The sequence below is a fragment of the Salmo trutta genome, chromosome 5, assembly GCF_901001165.1.
Source record: "Salmo trutta chromosome 5, fSalTru1.1, whole genome shotgun sequence".
Taxonomy (NCBI): Eukaryota; Metazoa; Chordata; class Actinopteri; order Salmoniformes; family Salmonidae; genus Salmo; species Salmo trutta.
In genome coordinates this window covers 10,686,254-10,701,347 of record NC_042961.1, presented here as the reverse complement: position 1 = coordinate 10,701,347, position 15,094 = coordinate 10,686,254, and the positions used below count along the sequence as shown (strand labels likewise).

General features: G+C 41.9%; 2 protein-coding genes across 6 annotated transcripts in view; one reads left to right on the top strand and one right to left on the bottom strand.

Moving 5' to 3' along the window:
- The window catches only part of cfap36 (cilia and flagella associated protein 36), a 29,847-nt gene extending 28,975 nt beyond the window's left edge, over positions 1-872 (top strand). The window contains exon 10 of the mRNA XM_029752512.1: positions 595-872. Within this exon, the coding sequence (XP_029608372.1) occupies positions 595-678 (84 nt within the window). The 3' untranslated portion in view covers positions 679-872. The remainder of the gene's footprint in view (positions 1-594) is intronic.
- Positions 873-1,132: 260 nt separating this feature from the next.
- ppp4r3b (protein phosphatase 4, regulatory subunit 3B) lies at positions 1,133-15,031 on the bottom strand. Of its 5 annotated transcripts, none has more exons than XM_029752506.1 (16): positions 14,581-15,031; positions 13,605-13,660; positions 13,300-13,398; positions 12,230-12,853; positions 6,667-6,744; positions 6,448-6,564; positions 5,651-5,767; positions 5,249-5,380; positions 5,007-5,109; positions 4,616-4,657; positions 4,370-4,528; positions 3,924-4,093; positions 3,705-3,844; positions 3,318-3,466; positions 3,041-3,231; positions 1,133-2,869 (listed from the first exon to the last, which is right to left on the bottom strand). In XM_029752506.1, the coding sequence occupies exons 1-16, from the start codon at positions 14,720-14,722 to the stop codon at positions 2,771-2,773; spliced, it is 2,418 nt and encodes an 805-aa protein (XP_029608366.1). In that variant the 5' UTR covers positions 14,723-15,031; the 3' UTR covers positions 1,133-2,770. The 5 variants fall into 5 exon arrangements, with proteins under 5 accessions (XP_029608366.1, XP_029608369.1, XP_029608367.1 ...); XM_029752509.1 differs by having other exon boundaries at positions 3,041-3,150; XM_029752507.1 differs by having other exon boundaries at positions 3,003-3,152; positions 3,319-3,466.
- Positions 15,032-15,094: the final 63 nt, after the last annotated feature.

The window sequence follows — 15,094 nt, the reverse complement described above, 5'->3', positions numbered from 1 at the left end:
GTAGAACTCTGCTAGCAAAGAACCTGGGGTCAACTGGTCTGCCTGTGTCATGTTTTTAGTGAGTTTCAAATGCAATCTTCTCTCTTTGTTTCCCCTGATTTTTGTCTGTTCACATTTTATTCCCTTTAAGTGTTGATTTGTTCCTGCTCTTTATTCCCCTCTTCTTTTGCTGCCTTGCCAATCAAAGGACTATGTTCCCAAAATGAACAGGGGTGGTGCTAGTAGTGTACAGGAAGAGATGGTCAATTGGCCTCAGCCTGCGAGCTCTCTCATTGGGGGACATAAACCCAAGGTGATCTGGGTTGGAGTGACGACTGTCTCCACGCTGCTGCCCCGTGTGCTTCTACTCTTAGGGCTCTATTCAGTCTAGATCGCTGAAGCTTGAGATTTCATATTGCGCAAAGGTAATTTCCAATTGAGCTGGCATATGCAGCATTTACCGTGAATGCAGTCTCCACTAACATCGCTTTTAAATCAGGCTGAACTTCGGCGATAAGGTATGAATAAAGCCCTTGCTGTAGCAGATTTGTGACTTAAGTTTTAGTGGTTCTACTGTTCAACATTTGATACACTTTCTTGGTTTTCCCTTCAAAGGAGATCTCTGTCGAAGATAAAAAGAAGTTACAGAAAAGAAAACATCTGGCAGAAAAACTGAAAGAGGAAGTCATCAAGAAGTAAACGCAACTGCAATATATCCCCCCCCAGAGTTTAATTGTAGTCAAAATGGACCGGGAAACTGAGCAGGACTGTGCTTGAGAAGGGGCGAAAGGAAAGGTGTATTAAAATGGATCTTGATATAGTTAATATTAATGCACCACTGATTCTATGTAAGATCATGTATGCTGTTTAATAAATCCTATTATTTTATACACTTTCTGCCAGAGATCTTGTGTGATAAACCTACTGATCTGCGACAGATGGTTAGCATGGAAAGAAGCAATTAACTTGTACATCCTGTTTTAAATCTACAAGCATGGGTACCTCAGAGGCAAACCTACTGAAATTTTCAGCACTCAAACCAAATGAGTTTACTGTATATAACAAAATGTAATGGTTGTAGCATTAACAATTCAGAAAGATTGCAGGTTAAATTCAACTAGTATCCAGAGTAAAATAAAGCTAGATCCACAACTTTAATGCCAGGGTCACATTTAATCTGAAAACGTATCAACTGTATACAAAACTTTAGAATGGAGATAGTGGTAGTAAATGCACTTTGTACACATTTTTCAGGGAGAAAACAAACCGAGACATTTGAAATGGTTACATTTGGGCATTCACAGCTGCTGTACGTACTCCGAGAAATGCTTTCCACCTCAAACTATATCTGTCAATAGGAATGTCTATCAGGGATAGGCAATAGATGGGGGTAGGGGCCACCAAAAATCTGAACACACGAGGGGCCGCAACGGCTCGCAGATCTGCTTACACACATCCATACCCACAGATGCAGTCAGAGTAGGCCCTAGCCCTTTGGGTGCCGAAGCAAAATTGTTGCACCCCCCCACCCACCTTACGAGCAAAACAATTTAGCAGCCCCCATCTTGACAGAGAATGAAGTTTTAATTTCATGCTATTCTACACATTTTGTAAAAGGGTGGATGCGTTTGCAGTTGATCATCAGATATATTAATGGGGGCACCCGGTAGGTAATTCAACCATGACCACAAGTTTAGATAGCTGGCCTAGACTAATTTGCTAATTGAGTGACTGTCAGAAGAGAAACTACTGATGCAACAAAATTGCACCTAGTGTATTCTACTATTCTAACCCAAAAGTAAATTGAGACCCACACTGTTCAACAACAACACACATGGGGGTGAGGGGGCATCCCTGGTCTATATAAATGGCAGTAGCTGGTCTAGCCACCACTGCTACAATTTAGAATTGAAATATGTTCTGACCCAAAGGAAGTGTGCTAGCAACAAAATCAACTCAACCCATCAGGAGTACTGAACTGGATCACCGGTAGTATGTACCACTGAGAAGGGTTTGTGTTCTTTTAAAACAAGATACACATACCTGCTGGAAAACAGACTTCTCTGAACAAACACATCTGGTACCTCCGTTGAAAGGGAGTCACAGAATACACAAACTTCAGACATTCTCAGTGGGCTGCAAAAATGACTTTACTGCAATTTAATACCAGCATTGCAACTCTTGCTTTCTACAATGAATGTAATTAAGGGTGAACAGTGGTCCCACCATTTGTGCAGCAAAAAAAAATACACTGGCAGGTATAGCTCTCCCCTTAAAATCACTTAAGGGGCATATGAAAAAAAACTGTACAGTACTTTTAAAACTCATGAATACAGGATTCCTGGCTAGTTATGTGTGAGCCTCGGCAATGCAGCCCCAGCTTCGACGGTTGAGTCCTGCTCCTCAGAACTAAGAAAGTTTTGTTTTCTTTAGGTTCGTTTTTTGTTGTTACTTACCCCCTCTTTTTGCCTAGTTCCCTCCACCCAACCCAAAGGAACAGTTCTGTAGGGTCAGCCAATCAAGCTTCCATTACTAAGCGGCTAGTCCTGCTAGCCTGACTGGCTCTCCCATTAGCACCTGCTCCCCCTTCTGTAGAGCGGCTGAGGTTTGGGTGAAGTGCTGCGTCCCTGCCGGACCAACAGGGAAACCTTGGCACTGTTCAACCTCTCTGGTCCACAGGCCAGATATGGGGACGTAGGAGCAGGGGGGCAGGGTAGGAAGGTGGGAGTGGTCTCTGTCCAGTGGACTGTGACTGTGGCACAGCTGACCAAGACCAGACGACTTCACTGGCTTAGGAGCCCAGACGGGGACGTTTCCGTGGCGACTGCTCTTCGTCTTCTTCCTCCTCGTCTTCGTCGTCAGGGTAGTCTACAAGGCCGACCATCGCAGTCTGTCAACGAGAACACAGGTCACATTAGAACTCAAGTGACTCAACCCTGGGTTTGATCATTTTTACTACTGGGGTGGCAGGCAAATGGGGCTTTTTACTACAGATTGACAGGTAGAAAAAGGATATGGCTCACCTTGGCAATTAGAATGGCAGTTGACAGGGAAAGCTCACCTTGACTACCAGGGTGCCGGGTGGCGCGTCCGACTTTGCTGGGGAGCCGTTGGGACTGGCTGCGGCGGCGTGCGAGGCAGCTGGCTTGCCGTTGGCACCGTTGGCAGCCCCTGCAGAATGAGAGAAGGTAAACTTAAAGCTGCCAGTTGGGGTCTGCTTTGGGAAGTTCTCTTTGTCGTCACTCTCTTTAACTGCAAAGAGATGGAAATACATATTGTGAACATACCATTCCACAAGTTGTGGGGTTGAACACACTGAGCAGAGTGGCGGCACTTACCTTTTTTTGCTTCCATATACTTTCCGTAGCTCTCTGGGAACTCTTCTTCTGGCCTGCTTTTCTCAACAGCCTCTCCTTCGTCATCATCCTCATCTTCATGGAACCACATTTCCTCATCCTCGTCCAGCGTTCGGGCATCCCTACGATATCTGCTTCGATACAGTCAAGACTAATTTTAACAGGCTTTATAAAAATATAAGTTACTTGACAATGCAACATTGCTTTAAAAGCATTGCATTTAAAACACTGCGTAAGTTACTTTGCTCAACACAAACCAACTGCTATTATATTCCAAGGTATCCTCTTTGGCTGAATCAAACAAATCAAATGTTCCACTTTAACGCCATTCCAGTTGTCCATGTCTGTGGGAGATGACAAAACACTGACCTGTTGAGCCTCAGGGTCTGCCGGTCCTTCTCCTGCTCATATCTGCCCTTCAGGCCCTTGAACGTCTGAACGTATTCAATGGATTCAAGTGCTTTGTAGTAGTTGTCTATGATGTGTGCTATCAGGGACTTGACATCCTCCTGTAGAGATAGATGTCATGAGAGTGTGTGCATGTGGTAAAATGGTAACCAGACATGTTAAGGGTAAATGTGGGCTTACTACTTTGATGAACTCAAAGAGTTCGATGATGGCCGAGTTTAGGAGGTTGTATCTAGTGCCATTGTCCAGCAGAGTGTTGATGACTGGCTCAAACAGGTTCCCTTTGATAATATAGCGGTTGTAGTACTCATCTTTCTGCCCGATTATCCTCCTCATGAAGCGTAGAGCACCTGTTAAAATCAATACAATCACCACTTTGAAAAGAGGCTGAGGAAACTCCATACCAGCAATTACTTGCAGTACATTTTAGGTTGTGGATTTATCAATGGATTATACCCAGGAGCAAAGGGTCCAAAGGTCTGGGTTCCAGCTTGACGTGCTTCATTAATCAAATCATGAAAACACGAATTCACTCTACTGAAAACATTCTGTGTGTCATGTCAACGCTTGGTGCTCCCCATATTCTAAAACCCATGTTCCTCTGTAGTGTTTCCCCGGTGACTCACACAGCGCCAGGAAGGTGTGTTTAGAGTTCATTAGCACCAGGATTCGTCGTAGCAGGTCCTTGTTCATGATGTATGTCTTTATGTGGTACGTGTGGTGCTCAACACAGAATGTCAGCAGCTCCAGAATCAAAGCCAGGAGTTGAGCTGTCTGGAAATTATCTGGAAGACAGGGGCATGCATTTACAATAGGGAGAGACACTCTTAGTCAAATGAGAATTACGATTGTGATAATGTATGGTTAAATACCAGGACACACTGGGTTGATCTTGGTGGACCCCTCTTGCAGAGCTGAGAGACAAAAACAATGAATATCAGTCATACAAATGGAAAAGGTGCATGTAAACAGATCCAAACCAAGACATCTTGGCCTGCACACCAAAAAGATATGCATATCCACACAGAGCTGGACCTAAACACACCAAATTCTACGAAAGACCAGAGTCCATACACACAATGCGAGTCCATACACACAATGCATATATTATCAGTGCTATCCGGGATCCTTGGGACGTCCCTAAGCTAAACCTTGCCTTAACACTTTAATGAGGTAGGGACGTCCCAAGGATTCCGGATAGCACGGACCATTTAGATCTATAATCACATGAGTTAAAATACAAAAAAGCGTCCCCCTCCTCACCTTTAGACTTCTTCTCGTCTACAGTGTTGGCCAATAGAGGGGCTGTTAGGACCTGCATGCAGTACTTGTAGAAGAAGCTGAGGAACTCGGTCTTCTCCGTTTTCTGACGGGATTCAAAGTAAAGGCTTTCATTCATCTTTACAACAACTTATGAGGTATAGCTAGCTGTTCTGTTTTCTTGCATAATAATCATTACTCCCAGTGTTGTGACAGAGTGCGTGTCTATTTGGACATGGTCTTACATTGGTGGGTGTCAGCATGTTCTCTGGGTCAATCAGTGTGCGTAGGAGCCCCATCAGCTGCACAGCACCCCCCAGCTCAGGGTCCGAGTCACAGATCATCTGCTTTATCACCACATTGATCAGCAGCACATCCTAATGAACATAGAGGGGAACTGTGAGTAGCGTCAAGTACAGGAAACCTAGAACACCCTAGAGAATTCAGACTCATCCAATCTAAATGATCAGAAAAGCTATGCTTGGGTTTACAGTAAACACCTACTATAAGAAACAGTTCAATGTACATTTTATAAATTAACATTTCATTTACATAATCACAGCTCCATATGGCACCTACATGTGTCTGAGAAATTTGAGAAATTGGCCCACTAGTATCACGTAGGGCTAGCTATATGATATACTTACATCATCAGTCTGCTGTGGCTCCTGCATAACAAACTCTCGGACCATGGAGGGGCTGAACTCCACCAGGTATGAGAATATGTCTGTGGCTGCAGCCCTCACTTGCAGGTCGTCCATCCCCTGTGGAGACAGAGACACACTAGTCACACATTGGGTACACACAGTGAGCTCAAACTAATAGCGAATTCAGCTCCATCCACGTGTTTCTTTAGGGGCTCAGGAGTCTTGGTGCAGTCTGGACTAACTGACTTTGTAGACCTTTCTAAATTCAGGATTAAAGGGATTCTTCAGGATTTAGGCAATGAATCCCTTTATCTACATCCCCAGTCAGATGAACTCACGGATACATTTTTTTTGTATGCATCCAGTATGAATGATGTTAGAGGTAGTTTTGCGAGCCAATGCTAACTAGCTGTAGCACAATGACTCAAAGTCTATGGAATCTACTAGCATGCTAGCGATTACCATAGACTTCCAATCATAGCGCTAACGCTAGTTAGCAACTCCCTTCAAACTGTACGGAGAGACAAAATGGTACCCACAAATTAATCTGACTTTGGGGAAGTAGATAAAGAGCTTTATACGCAAATCCTGAAGCATCCCTTTAAGAGACATACTCTGGTACATTTAAATTCATTCCACTTATTTTGACATGTGCTGGCAAGATGCAGCCTTTAAAGTTGAGATGAGATTTCACATTCAAGCGATTGAGAGAATGTTGCCACATCAAACACAAACAAATGTCTAGGTTAAATATGCAAAAAGAAGACATTTAAAATGTACATAGTAACCATTCATACCATGACTATCTCAAGAGCAGGAAGAATGCCTAGATTCGCCAGAGTCTTGAAGAAAGCATCTCTATTTTGCGGTTGCAAGGTTTGTGAAAAAGCACAAAATTCTTTGAAGAAGTTCACCTGTGAAGAGGAAGGAAAACACAGGACAGTACTGAAACATTCATGACATAGAAGCATACAAATACTCAGCATTTAATAAATAGAGTTAATCATTAAACTTACTAGTTCCCTCCTTTTACCGTCCTCTGTGGCTTCATCCGTTAGCTGTGCAAAGACTTCCGTGAGGAACTTCTCATCCTCCTGTAGTGTAAGGCAGGGATATAAAGTTAACATACTCAACTGCATCTCAGATCTCTGTGGTCTGTAGACGTCTTGTGGTGAGAGGTCATGTTAAAAAGCACTAGGCCTGAACCCAAATGTATTACAGGGGTCAATAGACAAGGCCAAGTCCCTCTTGAGCTTCTAAACATGTATAATTATACTTCCAAGGGAAGTAAAAAATAATAATCACGCCACAACCTTATCGTTGTTACCAATGTGAGAACCAAGACATACTTCAGGGCTTACTGGTATGTTGGCTTCACAGATTCCCTTCTTAAATTGAAGAATACCCATCAACTACAAACCTGTTCACTAACATCAGAGCCAAAGACAAACAGTTTGATCGAGAACTAATCCTTAAAGTAACAAGCATCGATTTACAATACTGAAGACAACAAAGTGGCATGAGTATTTTATAACGTTTCATGACATTCTATTGAAGTAAAATAAAATACATTGATAAGTAGGGATGCACGATATTTTAAAAAATATATAGAAACAGTAAGCATATCGGAATCAGTTGATATTAGCTAAAAATGCCAACATCAGCCCGATGTCTAGTTTAACGCCAACGTGCAAAACCGATGTAAAAGCTGACTTGCATACCTATAAACGTAGGTAGATGACGTAATGACGCCATGAAAAATATAGCACTACACATGCAACACAGCATTCCTAACCTAGCCCACAATGTCTGCTATGTGGATCGAGCAGTCAACAAGTCGAGCAGTCATTTGAAATAGTAAGAAAATTTCAGAGAGACAACTAAGGCGAAATCCATTAAAGCCAAGATAAAGGAATTCATTGCATTTACATTTTAGTTATTTAGCAGACGCTCTTATCCAGAGCGACTTACAGTAGTGAATGCATACATTTCATGCATTAAAAAAAATAAAATTGTACTGGCCCCCCGTGGGAATCGAACCCACAACCCTGGCGTTGCAAACACCATGCTCTACCAACTGAGCCACAGATTGCCCTTGACAATCAACTGTTCTCTGTTGTGGGTGATGTTGGCTTTCGCCGACTGGTCGAGCACCGGTACTACCAAGTACGCGCTATTTTTCCTATTTTGCCCTTCCGGAGTTACACAGTATTGTTGAAACTCACTTCCATGAGCAACTTGTTATTCGCTTCACGACTGACATTTGGACCAGCGACGTCAGCCCCATGAGCATTGAGTCAGCACAGTGGGTCGACGAGGATTTCGTACTGAGGAAAGCCGTATTGCATGCTCAAGAATGTGCTGGTTCTCATTTCGCTGCTGCCATTTCAATGGCATTTGAGAATATGTTTTAAACATGAACACTCTTAGCTCCATTCGAACAACTGACTCGAGAAATAAGCTCAACTGCATCTGCAGCAGACGTGATACCCTGTCATGGCATTGAAACACCTGCACAACAAAAACGCCAACACAGACCGTTGGGTTAACTTGGAAAAGTACTCTAGTAGAGGCTGTGAACAATCAAGCCGGTGGCATTCTCTCTGAACCTCTACGGTGTCACCACCATGCTCGATGCTAGGTACAAGGACCGCTACTTCGATGCAGACAAGAAACAGGGTTTACATGAAATGTTAGACACAGCTGGACAAGACGGAAACGGACACAGTGACAGTGTGCACCGAGTAAGAAAGTGAAACTTAACTGTTGACATGTATGATGAAATGGTTGAGACTGAATAAATGAACAACGAAACAGCACAGCAAGTAAGTGAAAGAAATAGGTTGATGTTTTACTGGTAAATGGGGACATACGTAAATGCCAACAAAATTACTTTTGTCAGTGTGTGTGTGTTTCAACTATTTAACTGTACTAGAATGCTTAAAAGGGCACAAATAAATTAATATCTGCATCGATTTTTTTGGGCAAGGAAAATATTGGCCAAAAATGTCATATCAGTGCATCCCTATTCATAACGTTGATCCATTCCAGGTTGTTTACAACAGCAGAATATCACATGTATGGATTACAATTTATCTTCAGATGGAGCAAATTTCACAAGAAAATAAAAGCACCAAGAGACACTCAGTCACAACATTATGTACATTGACAATGGTGTGAAAGTTTGTTACATGTAGCCAGTTAAATTTAGTGCTTGTGCTTTATTTCATACACCAAAATGTCACAACTGTTAAACTGAGATCATCAGAGCTGAAGAGGCATTAGTTAAGATAACACTGCATAGGTACCAATTTCAATGTATATACAGTACCAGTCAAAAGTTTGGACACACCTACTCATTTCAATGCTGTCTTTATTTTTACTATTTTCTACATTGTAGAATAATAGTGAAGACATCAAAACTATGAAACCACACACATGGAATCATGTATTAACCAAAAAAAAGTGTTACATCAAAATAGATTCTTCAAAGTAGCCACCCTTTGCACACTGTTGGCATTCTCTCAACCAGCTTCATGAGCTAATCCCCTGGAATGCATTTAAATGAACCTCTCTTGGGTAGGGGGCAGTATTTTGACGTCCGGATGAAAAGCCTGCCCATAGTAAACTGCCTGCTACTCAGGCCCAGAAGGTAGGATATGCATATCTGAATAGAAAACACTCTGAAGTTTCTAAAACTGTTTGAATTATGTCTGTGAGTATAACAGAACTCATATGGCAGGCAAAAACCTGAGACAAAATCCAACCAGGAAGTGTGGAAATTGAGGTTTGTAGTTTTTCAAGTGATTGCCTATCTAATACACAGTGTCTGTGGGGTCATTTTGCACTTCCTAAGGCTTCCACTAGATGTCAACAGTCTTTAGAATGTTGTTTCATGCTTCTACTGTGAATGGGGAGAGAATAAGAGTATATGGAGTCAGATGACTGAGAAAATGACATGAACTCAATCGCGCGCACGCTCCCGTGAGTTACGCGTGTTCCTTTTCATTTCTGAAGACAGGAATCGTCCGGTTGGAATATTATGGAAGATTTATGATAAAAACATCCTAAAGATTTATTCTATACATCGTTTGACATGTTTCTATGAACTGTAATATAACTTTTTTGACTTTTCGTCTGAACTTGGATTTGGATTACTCGACTGAACGTGCGAACTAAATGCCGGTATTTGGACATAAAGAGGAACTTTATCGTACAAAACAAACATTTATTCTGGAACTGGGATTCCTGGGAGTGCATTCCGATGAAGATCAATGGTAAGTGAATATTTAATGTTATTTGTGACTTCTGTTGACTCCAAAATGGCGGGTATCTGTATGGCTTGTTTTGATATCTGAGCGCTGTACTCAGATTATTGCAAAGTTTGCTTTCGCCGTAAACCTTTTTTGAAATCTGACAGCGGTTGCATTAAGGAGAAGTGTATCTATAATTCTGTGCATAACACTTCTATCTTTAATCAAAGTTTATGATGAGTATTTCTGTAAATTGATGTGCTCATTCACCGGAAGTTTTGGGAGGCAAAACATTTCTGAACATTACATGCCAATGTAAAATCTTTGGATATAAATATGAACTTTATCGAGCAAAACATACATGTATTGTGTAACATGAAGTCCTATGAGTGCCATCTGATGAAGATCAAAGGTTAGTGACTAATTTTAGCTGTATTTCTGTTTTTTGTGACGCTTCTCCTTGCTTGGAAAATGGCTGTGTGGTTTTTCTTGTCTAGGCGCTGTCCTAACATAGTCTAATGTTATGCTTTCGCCGTAAAGCCTTTTTGAAATCAGACAGTGTGGTTGGATTAACGAGAAGTGTATCTTTAAAATGGGATATAATAGTTGTATGTTTGAGAAATTTGAATTATGAGATTTGTTGTTTTGAATTTGGCGCCCTGCTATTTCACTGGCTGTTGGCGAGTGTGTCCCGCAGCGTCCCACATACCCCAGAGAGGTTAACAGACGTGCCTTGTTAAGTTAAATTTGTGGAATTTCTTTCCTTCTTACTGCGTTTGAGCCAATCAGTTGTGACAAGGTAGGGGTGGTATACAGAAGACAGGCCTATTTGGTAAAATACCAAGTCCATTACTTTAAGACATGAAGGCCAGTCAATGCAAAACATTTCAAGAACTTTGACAGTTTCTTCAAGTGCAGTCGTAAAAACAATCAAGCGCTATAATGAAACTGGGTCTCATGAGGACCGCCACAGAAAAGGAAGACCCAGAGTTACCACTGCTGCAGAGGATAAGTTCATTAGAGTTACCAACCTCCGAAAAGGCAGCCCAAATAGATGCTTCACAGAGTTCAAGAAACAGACATCAACATCCCCTGTTCAGAGGAGACTGCGTGAAATCAGGCCTTCATTGTCAAATTGCTGCAAAGAAACCACTAGTAAAGGACACCAATAAGAAGAGACCTGCTTGGGCCAACAAACACAAGCAATGGACATTATACACCGGTGGAAATCTGTCCTTGGTCTGATGAGTCCAAATTTGAGATTTTGTTCCAAACGCCGTGTCTTTGTGAGACGCAGAGTAGGTGAACGGATGATCTCTGCATGTGTGGTTCCCACCGTGAAGCATGGTGGTGTGATGGTGCTTTGCTAGTGACACTGATTTATTGAGAATTCAAGGCACACTTAACCAGCATGGCTACCACAGCATTCTGCAGTGATATGCCATCCCATCACGTTTCCACTTCGTGGGACTATAACTTATTTTCAACGGGACAATGACCCAACACACATCCAGGCTGTGGTAGGGCTATTTGACTGAGGAGGGTGATGGAGTGCTGCTTCAGATGACCTTACCTCCACAATCACCCAAACTCAACCCAATTGAGATGGTTTGGGATGAGTTGGACTGCAGAGTGAAGGAAAAGCAACCAACAAGTAGTCAGCATGTGGGAACTCCTATAAGACTGTTGGAAAAGCATTCCTCATGAAGCTGGTTGAGAAAATGCCAAGAGTGTGCAAAGCTGTCATCAAGGCAAAGGGTGGCTACTTTGAAGAATCTAAAATGTTTTGATTTGTTTAACTTTTTTTTGGTTACTACATGATTGCATATGTGTTATTTCATAGTTTTGATGTCTTCACTTATTCTACAATGTAGAAAATAGTAAAAATAAAGAAAAACCCTTGAATAAGTAGGTGTGTCCAAACTTTTGACTGGCACTGTGTATATATAGATATATATATAGATATTTGTAGGTATATATATAGATATTTGTAAATATTATAGGTACTTAGTTTATTAGTTGTATTAGTAGTTGTAGCAGTAGTTTATTAGTTGTTGCAGTATTTTTATTAGTTGTAGCAGTAGTAGTTGTACAACAATGTTCCTATGCTGTTAGTGTACTTTTTTAAATGTATTATTATTATTTCACTTATTAGTAGACAGTTGCCATTTTATTCTTGTTACTAAGTATGTGGTTTTTTTTGGACACTCAAATGAGTTGTGCATCTCGAGATTTCATCCTGCAAAATGTGAAATAAATAAATACTTACATTTGTAGTTAAGAATGGCAAAATCTTGTTTGGCACTGTTGGTTTGCAGTGACTCACCTGCAGCATGCTGACTATCTCCACCTTGTTGAAGAAAATGAAGGATGTGAGGGTGGAAAGGAAGTTCTCCTCGAAGACGGAAGGAGTGGGAAGGATGATGTCCTGGATATACTGCACACGGTACGTCTGGTGGATCTTCTGCCGCAGCTCTGAGTCCGTGATGGGGATCACCTCCTTGAACTTGGCCGTCTTGGTGAGGAACTCACGGTGCCTTTTGGGCTGCACCAGCGCCGGGTCGTACTCCAGGCAGCCCACCACGTCCATGATGCAGTCGTCTGAGAACATGACCTCAAATAGAGCCGCCTTGTTGAGAAAGAGCACGCCACGCACAATCTCATACAGATGATGTAGGCCCTCTCGGTTGTCCAGGTCTTCACACACCTGGAAGAGCTGCAGCAGCTTCTTCATGTAACCTTCGCTCATAAGGGCCAGGGCCAGTTTCTCCCGGCGGATGGGCGAGGACAGAACAGAAGTCACAAGGTCAGCGATCTCCTCCAGCCGGGCCAGCTCGCAGGGAGGCAGCTCCACCAGGTGGCTGGTCTCTGGCATCTCCTCGAAGCGCTCCTCCTCAGACTCATCGATTGGGTCCTGGGTGATCTCCAGCGCAGGGTCTTTCCCCTGCACCTGGGGTGGAAATTAGACACAGGCCAAAGGTAAGAACAACAGAGAAGATCTCTAGTCCCCCATTGCAAAGGACAAACTTCTATAACATGATATTCTATAATTTAAAATGATTAAATACTACTGGCTTAGTCTTATATGGGCATACAAAGGAAATGTATGTTTACTGGCCTCTAAAGAAGCAGCAGTGACCTACTATGCACATACATGGTTATTCATAGTATTGGGGGCTGGAGCTTCAAATAACAAGCAAATACGGTACAATCAATTGCTCCAGACAAGGCATGTTTTTACTTGTGTGTCACCAACAGTTGTGACATGTTCTATAAATGTTGTTCCTGCAGTTAAAAAGTATGCTTCTGGTGCCATAAAATGACTATAAATAGCATAGTAGTACTCATAAACCTTACACGGACTGACAACCATATAGAGTAAACACCGTACAATACCTGACAAATCTTTTCCCAGATTTCATCACAGCCAGCTTTTTCCTGAAAACTCAGAGCCAGATCATAGTTCTCTGCTTCAGACCACACAATCAGGGTATCCTGAGCGGGGAAAGACAGTTCTCATGATCAAGTTCAGACAATTCTATTTTCAAGTATTCGCATTGTCAAATTAACCACAACTGTACACATTCACAATTATTTAGATACATAGGCTACTTTTATAAATGGACCTTCCCCAGAACAAATAAAACACTGAATGTACACTGAAGATACACAGCAGGCCTCGATAGAGTCAAAATACTTACTTGTTGTTTTTGATATGCAGTATTTGGGCTGATTTTAGACTCCAGAAGAAGTGAGCCTAAAACACATGAGGACATTTCGTTAGCTAACCACTACCATACTGAAATAATTATTTGCTGTCTAAATGCTCCCAACTATATAATAAAACAACTGAATAATTCATTAACATGGTGTGAATGTTCGTCAAATAAGCCTTCAATATCAACAACAAGATGGCTGTTGTAACTGACGATACTGCTGAAACATGAACACTACACTTTTACTGACAAACTGCATGTAAACAAAGACAACATGCCATAAATTAGCTGACAATTTGTTTTGGGCTGGCCAACAACTATCCCTTTATTTACTACTGAGTTAGCCAAGTGAGTTTACTAGTAACGTTACCTAGCTAACGTTAAACTAGCAAGCTGTGCAAGTTATTTGACCAGGTTGCTAGTTGGCTGGCTATCTCGTTATCTAGCTAGTTGGATACACTACTTTTAATGTACCAATGTTCATTATATAACCTTAAAAGTATTGAAACGGAAAGAGTTTCAAAGGAAGTCAGTTCAACCACATTTATATCGCAAGCACTGGCTAGCTAACGTTATGCTAGCGTTACATCGATAATTAAAACGTAAATCAGTTATCTTCAAGTCCAATCACCCCTACGGTTACAAGTAAACGTAAAACATAAGCTACATAACGTTAATTAGACAGTATTAGCAATATAATGATTTAGCTAGCTACAGTAGTTGGCTAGAATAACTCATACACGTCGACATCAGCAGTTACGTTTGTAGCTAGTGAGCTAATAGATTGCCAACTGATCTAGCTAACTAGTTGGTTAGTTAGGTGATCGTTCGCAAACTAGCTAGCGATGTGGAATTATTTTATGGGAGGCCTGTGCTAGCTACCAGCTAGCTGGCTAACTACTAACAAAACAAACGTGACGAGCCATCGTCTCCTAATAAGATATGCTAGTTAGCAACTCACCGTCGGATTCGGCCCGAACTAATAATGATATTCCCTTCAGTCGTTCGACAAAGGTAGATGAGACATGTCCTGTGCCCCTGTCGTCCCACTGTCGGTCTTCATTCAGCGTGTATACTTTCACACGCCGCCGAGTATCCGACATAGTTACCTTGAGGAAAAACTAACGCGTTAGCAAGCCAACACTAACGTTAGGGTGAACTATCTTTAAAATAGTTGCCTAGCTATGTTCTTATCCCCGAGCTTCAAACGTGTTTCTACCCGCATGTCCCAGACATACATCTGAGTATGATTTACAATAATGTGCTAATTAATGAACATATTACGCGGCTGATTTTTTTTTTAACCGCAGAAAGCAGGATATCTATCGAACTGTAAAATTCACCGTTGAAAACAACTACGACGGCCTCTTCACTATCGTCCACAGACCGCCATCTTGTAATCCGATCTTTTTCTTCCCTTACGTCAATCAAACAGCTACCGCCGCGGGGTCTCCTCTGAGGGGCTACGGAAACCA

Coding starts and splice junctions, on each gene's coding strand:
- ppp4r3b (XM_029752506.1), bottom strand. CDS start 14,722: ATGTCGGATACTCGGCGGCGTGTGAAAGTATACACGCTGAATGAAGAC. Junction 4,658..5,006: donor AGACGAGAAGAAGTCTAAAG/GTGAGGAGGGGG, acceptor TTTGTCTCTCAG/CTCTGCAAGAGGGGTCCACC. Junction 2,870..3,040: donor CCGGCACCCTGGTAGTCAAG/GTGAGCTTTCCC, acceptor TCTCGTTGACAG/ACTGCGATGGTCGGCCTTGT.